Below are 9,274 nucleotides of genomic sequence, written 5' to 3' on the forward strand. Positions count from 1 at the left end.
GCCCATATTCTTTTTATATCATTTGTATTGACGCCTTCCTTCTCATTGATGCCTATTAGTCTCACATTGTTCATCTTTGCATCATCTTGCAGGTATTGAATTATTTTTTCCTGCATTCTAGCTGGGATTGAATTATTTTTTCCTGCGCTCTGGGTCTGTTCAGGATCCCGCCGGGCCCCTTTTCGTCTCACTCACTCACCAGGCCTGCGCTCTGGGTCTATTCAGGATCCCACAGCCCCGGTCAACTCCTCACTCTCCAGGCCTGCGCTCTGGATCTATTCAGGATCCCGCCAGGCCCCGGTCGTCTCACTCACTCGCCTGGCCTGTGCTCTGGGTCTGTCCAAAAATTTATTTTAAGTAAATACATGTATTTCTTTGATTAAAAATGGAATATAATGAAGAAGTAGAGAATGTCAAGACAGGAAAGGGGCTGGGGATGTAGCTCCGTGGTAGAGTACTTGTCTACCATACACAAGGCCCTGAGTTCAATCCCCAATACAAAAACAAACAAACAAACAAACAAAAAAAACAGCAAGGGGTATTCGAGAAGCCAAAAGCCATTTGGTATGACTGGGGTCTGGATGAGGGGAGCGTGTGTGTACATATGACATCACTGGCAACTCTTGTAAGCGAGGACATGTAAAATATACTTGAGCGCTATCAGCAAATTTTAGGCATTTGTGAGGCAGCCACAGGGTAATGGCACAGTTAGCAATCCTCTAATGCTCTGCTGTGATGGCCTTATCCGTTGCTTATGGTTAGTACCTAGGGGCAGTTGCTTATCCTTTGTTAGATACTTTTAATATCATTTCTATATGAGTAAAAACAGTAAGACTATCCTTACGTTGGTAGTTCTGTGGAAACAGAGAGGCTGTGGGACAGAGATTGCAGGGTGACTAAATGGGGACAGTGGTGGCAAAGTGGTATGGGTATTCCTTTGGAAGTACCAGATATAGTCTTAAGTTGGTGGTGACAGGTATACGTCTCTGGATGTATTAAAAGTCAATGAGTTGAACATGTGAAGTAGGTGAATTATAATAGTTATAGCAATATAAGTAATACAGTAGTTCAAATACATCTACATATGCTGGGTCCTTCTGGCTCCTGCTTTGCCACTCCAGGGAATTCATGTTCTTTCATCTCAAGGAGTATAGAAATCCCCTTTTTACTGAATATCATTATAACCAAAAAAGAGTGCTGTACCCAAAGTATTGTGGCAAAATTCAGTGAGACAAATACTCATGAGACCAAGAATGGGAATAAACAAGGCTGGCAGGAGGACAACTTGAAGCAAAATCAGGGAATTTCAGTGGCCAAAGAACCTTGTACTGGGTTTTTGTAGTTACCAGTGACCATGGCCACCATATTGCCTCATTTTGCAATTTACAGAAATGTCACAAGGCTTCCATTTCCCAGGGGTTTGTTAGTACTGTTAAGTTTTAGCTTCCCTACGGTTTGTTTTAACTGTTTGTTCCTTAGGTTAGTGATTCATTCTCCTTTTCTGGTTTTATTTTTAGCTGAGAGGGAAGAGGGTAAGGAGTGAATTCACCGAAAGTTTAAGTGATGTCTAACTTGCTTTTCCTAACTTTTTTTGAAATCTTTTTTTATATATGTATTTGGTACAGCGTCTCAGGCAGGCAGGGCATGCAGTACTGGAGATTGAATCAGGGCCCTTGCACTTGCCAGGCAGGCACTTAGACTCTAAAATGAAGTTGAAAATGGAGTCTCTCTTGCCATGGCAAGAGCATGGATTAAAGTTTTATAGCAAACAGTGGGAAACAATTTGACTGGAATTTCATTTTAAAAAGTACTAAATTGGGCCAGGGTGGTAGCTCAGTGGTAAGCGCCTGCCTGGCAAGCACAAGGACCCAGGTTTGATCCTTGGTACTGCATGCTGTATCACTGTGCTGGCCCCAAAACCAGGCCTGGTGGGTCATGCCTGTAATCTCAGCGCTGGGGAGACTGAGACAGGAGGATCACTATGAGTCAGAGCTGTGTAGCAAGACCCTGTATCAAATAAGTAAATAAAATTTTTAAAAAGTACTAAATTGAGTCACTGATGCTTATCAATAAAGAGTCCTTCTCGTAGTTGATGAAGCAGTTTTTTGTTTTGTTTTGTGGTTTTTTTTTTTTTTTTTTTTTTGGTGGTACCAGGGATTGAACTCAGGACCTTGCACTTGCCAGGCAAGCACTTATTCCCCTGAGCTGTCTCCCTGATTCAATGAAGCAGTTTTGCTCACAGTTCTGAGAGTCAATCAAATATTAGAGCCTATACTCTGATATTTTCTCCTTCATGTGAGATTCACTGGGACAAAAACTTTTAGGGACTCCATCAGCTTTCCTGAGGGTCTTCCTAGATACATCAGATTTCTCATGATTTACTTTTGAAGTCTGTCTGTACTTTTACCTTTTTCTTTCTGTAACTAATTTATCTCTACAGTAGTACTGGTCAAAGTATGAAGATCTATATATAGGATTGATACTGTCCATATCATAAGTCATTCCCAGATTGACCAATTAAGCTTCCTCTGAGCCTGGATTTTACTTGGAGAACTTTCAGTTACTAATCACTTTGCTTGACCTGTGCCTGTTTAATTTGCATTTCTTCTTGAATCATTTTTGGTAATATGGGTATGTGTGTGGTTGTTGTTGCTGCTGCTTCTCCTTCTCTTCCTCTTCCTCTTTCTTCCTCCTCCTTCCTCTTTCTCCTCCTTCCTCCTCCTCTTTCTTCCTCCTCCTCTTCCTCCTCCTCCTTCCTACTCCTCCTCATCTCCTTCTTCTCCTCCTCTTTCTCTCCTCCATCTCCATCTCCTTCTCCTTCTCCATCACCTCCTTCTCCATCTCCTTCTCCTCCTTCTCCTCCTTCTCCCTCTCCTCTTCCTCCTTCTCCTTCTCCTTGTCCATCTCTTTCTCCATCTCCATCTCCTTCTCCTCCTCTCCTTTTACTTCTCCATCTCCTCCTGTCCTTTTCCTCCGCTTCCTCCTTCTTCTCCTCCTCCTCCTTCTTCTTTTCCATCCCCTCCTCCTTCTCCTCTTCCTCTTCCTCCTCTCTCTTCTCCTCCTCCTCCTCTTCCTCATCTTTTTTTTAATAACAATTCAGCTCAGAATCCTGTGCTTACCAGGCAGGTGCTAAGCCACTGAGCTGTATTCCTGAGCTATATTCCCAGATCAATATGTGTCTTTTTAAGAATATGTTCATTTCAGCTGCTAAATTTCTTGCCTTAAAGTTTTTCAACGTAGTTCCTTATTCTCTTATTAATTTCTGTAGAGTCTATTCTTTTTGGTCATTAGTGTCTTCTATTTTTTTCTTAGTTTCTAGTTAGCAGTGTGTTAATTTTCTTGGATTCCTCCAAAAAGCCAATTGTTGGTTTTGTTGTTTTTCTCTAGTGAGATTTGTTTCCTGTTTCATTTATTTTTTGCTGTGCTCTATTTTATATTTGATTTACTCTTTTCCTATCTTCTAAAATAGTAGCTTTGGTTAATAATTTTAAACATTTAATACTTTATAAAATAAGCATTTAAAGCTGTTTTCTTCTGATTCTTCTGTGGCATAAGTTTTGGTATAGTTCAGTTTTATTTTCATTTAATTTAACCCAAGATATTTTCTAATTTTTGTTTTGATTTCATAAATTGGAATTATGATATTCACTATGTATTATTTCCTACATTTATTTTTATTATCTACTTTTCATTTGTTAAAATCACAAATTGTTTTATTTCTAATTATGCCATTTCTAATCATTTTTTAATTATGTTCTGATCATAGAATATACTTTGTATGATTTTGTTTTTAATTTATTAGAATCTGCTTTTTATACTAGTTTAATGGCCTGGTTAATAGAAAGAATGAGCTTCCCTATTTTAGAGTTATAAGCTTATTAAGTATGTTAGGTCAAGCTGGTTAATAAAATTGGTTTAGGATCTTCTACATCCTAATTTTTTATTTATTAATTTTATAGATCACTCAGGAATTTTGAACATTCCAAGCATAGTTATTTATTCTTATTTCAGTTATGTCAGCTTTTTCTTCACACACTTGCTCTGTTTTAGATGAATATTCATTTATTGTTTTTAAATTAATTATTGAGGGCCCAGGGAGATAGCTCAGTTGAATAAGCACTTACCTTAGTTCAGAGTCCTGAGTTCAATCCCTGGTACCACTAAATAAATAAATAAACAGACTTCGATAAGCTACTTTGTTATATCTCATTTCTGTTTTTATCCTTCTATAACTTCTTTATTGTTTTCATTTGATTCTTAACAAATCCTGATTATTATACCATTTATTTAATTCCTCTACTGATTTTCTTTTTCCTTCCTTTTTTTGTTCTTTCTTTACGTTTCATTGCTGGGGATTGAACTCATGGCCTTGTGCATGCCCCATAGATGCTCTACCACACTGACCAACATCCCCAGCCTATCAACTTTGTAACTATACATATATTTTTATTTTCTTCCAATGGGGTGTTTGCACAGGAGTTTACAATATATATCTTTTGATGCATCATTATTTAAAGTTAAATTGACTTAATTCCACTGAAACCCAGCAGTTTTTATGCAGATTGCCCCATTTCCTGCCCATTGTCAGTAACCTCTATGGACCTCAGATTTATCCTGCTTGAGGGTTAGTAAAGCAGCCCGCCACAGTTCTGGTGGGCTTTGGCAGAAGACTGAGGGTTCCTGCTCAGAAACAAAGCGTGCTGTGTTTCTAACAGCAATAGCATCAGCCAGCGCATCATGCCTTGCAGCAGTTCCCCGAGCCCTAATTCCCACAGTGCAACACAACAAGGGCACAATCTGCGACAGTTCACTGGAGCAGCATTCGTGATTTTTGCCAATGGGATACTGGGAACATGGATATTCTGAAAGTAAGTTTGTGAAGTTGTGCAACTGTATTTACCTATGAACACCTACCATATCCGTTGTTATTTTAAAAGCTTTCAAAATCTTACAGAAAATAAGCTGTTTAATTTTTTGTGAAGTGAAAATTCCCAAAATTATTTCAGTCTCTTATTCATTTATTTATTGAATGATCAAAACTGTGCATAAGCCTTCCACGTTACTCACTCTGACAAACACTGATCTAGCAAATAAGAACATGAAATGTAGACTTCTTGTTTTTAAGTCATTGTTAAGAAATTTACTATTTTGGCAATAAAATGAATGTGATCTTTCCTAATTTCTTTGAACCACTTAACACACTTCTGTTGTTAGAACGATTGGAATCAAGTGTGCACTGTATTTATCTGTGGACTCTCTTCCCCTGTAGGTGACGTGCTCAACCTCGGTGACAGACAGCTCACGGTCATGCACATGCCGGGTCACTCCAGGGGCAGCATTTGCCTACATGACAAAGACCGGAAGATTCTCTTCAGTGGGGATGTGGTCTACGATGGGTCTCTGATTGACTGGCTGCCATACAGCAGGATAAGCGACTATGTGGGCACCTGCGAACGTCTGATCGAGTTGGTGGACCGGGGCCTGGTCGAGAAGGTGCTTCCTGGCCACTTCAATACCTTTGGTGCAGAAAGGCTTTTTCGGTTGGCTTCTAACTATATCTCAAAAGCTGGCATATGTCACAAAGTGTCTACTTTTGCCATGCGATCCCTTGCGAGTTTAGCTCTCCGTGTAACAAATTCTAGGGCCTCACCCTAGGATCCACACTGTGCGCTGTTCTATTAGATGTGTCAGCTAACTCAGTTCAGTTTGTGCAGTTTGAAATGGTGAACCTGAGGATTTCAAGGAGTGCTTTTATAGCCCTATCGTGTGTTAGAGAGAAAAGACGGAGAATGATATGCCAAAAAGAAAGGTCTTAGTTTTTTTTTTTCTCTCAAGTAAGAAACAACTTAAATAAGTTTATAATTTGCCAAAGCTGTCATTTTGTATTATTTGCTCTAAAAATGCCACTGAATTCAGAAACAAAGAATAGAAAAGTAAGAAGGCATTTTATAGCAAGAGAAAGAACTTTCCTTGCCCACTTCCTTCGTTTCCTGGATCACCTGGGAAAAAAAATAGTTCTATGCTTATCCTCTAACCTTGTGTATTATTTCCTTCTTTAGAAATAAAGTTCCTTGGGTTTAATATTCACAAATCCACATTTTGAATGACAGGTAAAACATCCTGTGGTATGGGCCTCACTCTTTAATGCTCCCTTAATTAATTTATTATTTATGTAATATAGCGTACATATATGCTGTGTAATTTAGCTCATGAAAAATATAAATTCTGTTTTATTGCAAAGCTTTAAATATAAATTGCAGAATGCTTTAGTAAAAGGTTTATATTGTTGTCTGTTATTATGTAAGTAATATTTTCAATGCTAAAAGTAAAATTCAGATATATGTAATCTAACTGCAAACTGTCAGATTTCTCAAAAGGACACTGTCAGGCAAATTTGAAAATATACACATTGAAAATAATTTTTTATTATATCCTATTTTAATATTAACAGCTACTGTAAACAAAATTTGTCTTGTTAAATAGCGACTTCAGTATTGTGTCATATTTTACAGAAGTATAGAGGTCTATGACATCTTGATATGACCATTCTTTTAGTTAACATATATATGTATCATGAAAGGATTTTGAAATTAATTGCAAAGCGTGCGTTAAGTATTGACCCGAGTGACTTGCCTTTCTTATCCTGATTCACAACACCTCTTCCTGCTCAGTATTCATTGTCTTAAGTGAAAAAAAGTCTATGTTCAGAAAATCATAGGAAAAGTTCAATTACTATTAATAATATGCTTTGGATTGGTGCTCTTAATAATTTATTTAAAACCCTTTTTGAACTATTTCATAAAGGTTTTTTAGACAGTTTTTCACTACTTTTCTATTATTAACATATCTAAAACCAAATGTTATGAGCTTTGGAAATTAGATCTTTCAGTATTAGAAAGGTCCAACGATTTTGATTTCTGTCAAATTATGTAACTTTTTCTACCCTGCAGACACCTAGATTCTTTAGGTTTTTAAAATTCATTTAGTGCACGCACACACACCCCCCCGCATGCACATGCATGTACTCATAGCCACATACATATATGCACAGTACTGCGATAAACACTGTGGAAACTTCAGAAGTCAGAGACATTGTAGCTGGAAGTTGAAGGCACACAAAACATGAATGGTTATATATGCAAATAGAACTTAATATAAAAAATACATGAGTGTAAGGTACATAGAGGGATGAGTGTGAGATTTGCTTAGAGAAAATATTCTGGAGGAGGTTTTGAGTCAGAAATAGAAGATGGATTTGTTCAGTGTCAGGGCAGGAAACAAAACAACCCTATGATAGGGAAGTAAGATTTACTGTATAGAGTAGTTTATTCTTTGTGACAGTACAAATTTACATTTTAGGAATCCCAGTTGTTCCAAGCACCATGTATTCAGCATGAGAAAGACTGGTTTGTGATTGTGTATACAAGTCATCTTTCATGACAAATGTGCTCAACTGCCACACGCCACCAAATGAACCTTCACGTAGAGTCAGAAAGGAGGCTGTGATTGGTTCAAATACAAAATCCCATGAGACTTCTCTGGGATGGTCGCTCAAGGCAGGAGGTTGGTTTCAAGTGATAGTACAACATCCAGAATATAGATTTGGTTCAGGGCAATTACAATCACATATGAGCCTTAAATATAGCCATTATTTTTATATCAGTAGCACAAAAGAAAACCAAAAGTCCTTAACCGCTGACCATTTTATCATTCTTTAGGAATTTTTTTTAAAATCAGGGTATAGTAGGCATTAAGTTTTAGTAGTAAATATTGACTCCTGCTGAGGGATTTCCTTATTTATTAAAAGTGCAATTTTTTCAGAATATATTAACATTATTTTAATTCCCCATTTTCTTTTTTCAATTTTTCAAATTGTAATCCAGTGTAAGACTGTGAAGTTTTGCTGTTGCTACAATGTCAATAAAATGAGAATAAGTTGGGGAAGGATATCATTGAGTACCCATGTTGTACATTTTGAATATGCATTGTTTAGTTTAGTCCTTGTCCTAGCACCACGAGATACTAAGCCAGCCTCATACAGCGGGACTAGGGACACAGCTGGTAACTGACCACGAGTGTGTCTCCTTAGCCTGTGTTCTTTTTCTTAGATGTGCACAACATTAAAATTGGCAAATGTGTATTTTTACTCTCCCAGATGCCACATGTGCCAAGAATAAATCAAACGATGCTAAAGCATAATAACATTTAAAAATAACTTTTAAATACATATTTTCACCCTGACAGTGACCCTTGTTATAATTTATGATTTTTGGAAATATTAGTATGTAGGTGTAATTCACAGTTGTCAATATGCGAGACATTTAAGAATAATTTATATTTTATGTTCTTAATAATCCTTGGACATTCATTTTCCATATGTGACGTCTCCTTTTAACTGAAAAGCTTAAGTCCTTGTGTGTTATCCTGCTGTAGTTAAATAAATGATTGTGTATTTGTTTTATGGATAGTATTATGAATGTGACATGCACAAATTGTCCTCTTACAATTTCAAGTAAGTATAAACACTTGTGTGATAAATATTAAGTGGACATTTATTTTAATCTTTGATGTGTGCTTTCTATAATAGCGGATTTCCATTCCTTACAAGGATATCTTCTGTATGAGATGGATTTTTTTAAGTGTTCGTAACAGTAAAAGTCAAATCTATGGAAAAAAATAGCTCAAAAAAAAACCCCTCGTAAGCTATGAGTACCTAATAAACAACCAGTGGATAAAAGTCGGACTATTCAATAACTATTACACTTTTTTATGTGGGAACAAAGGGTTTATGCCATTATAAAAATGAATTCAAGTGCATTCAACATCCAAATGTGAAAACCAGAACTACATGTGCTCTGAAAGAAGAATCACATATCCTTCAGGGTAGGGAAGATCTGATTTGTACACAAACAGCACACAATTACAGTGAAATTATTAATGTCTTAAAATTTAAGATGCTGTAAAGAAAAGAGATGCTACAAGAAAATGCAACTTCTATAACAAAAGAAAAAGTCAATGTGAAGAATGCCTACAAATGGTAAGAAAAAGGCCAGTTGCTATAACGGAGGGAAAATAACTCTTTCCTCCCCGTCTAGGTTCTGCGGCTGGGCCTGAGAGTGGCACTGCCAAAGGAGAAATTAAGAGAAAAGCATACCAATTTTCCTTGATGTTACTATTTTTATGTGTACACAGAAACTTTCATGTAAAATGAAGAACTACAAAACGAAGCGGCCTGAGAGTTTATATACCATTTCAATAAAGAATGGTAAATTAT

General features: G+C 36.9%; 1 protein-coding gene across 1 annotated transcript in view; it reads left to right on the forward strand.

Moving 5' to 3' along the window:
- Positions 1–8,723, forward strand: part of Mblac2 (metallo-beta-lactamase domain containing 2) — a 17,784-nt gene extending 9,061 nt beyond the window's left edge. Inside the window, exon 2 of the mRNA XM_004644055.2 lies at positions 5,270–8,723. Coding sequence (XP_004644112.1) covers positions 5,270–5,655 — 386 coding nt within the window. The 3' untranslated portion in view covers positions 5,656–8,723. The remainder of the gene's footprint in view (positions 1–5,269) is intronic.
- Positions 8,724–9,274: the final 551 nt, after the last annotated feature.

This window comes from Octodon degus, unplaced genomic scaffold (genome assembly GCF_000260255.1).
Source record: "Octodon degus isolate 3935 unplaced genomic scaffold, OctDeg1.0 scaffold00190, whole genome shotgun sequence".
Taxonomy (NCBI): domain Eukaryota; kingdom Metazoa; phylum Chordata; class Mammalia; order Rodentia; family Octodontidae; genus Octodon; species Octodon degus.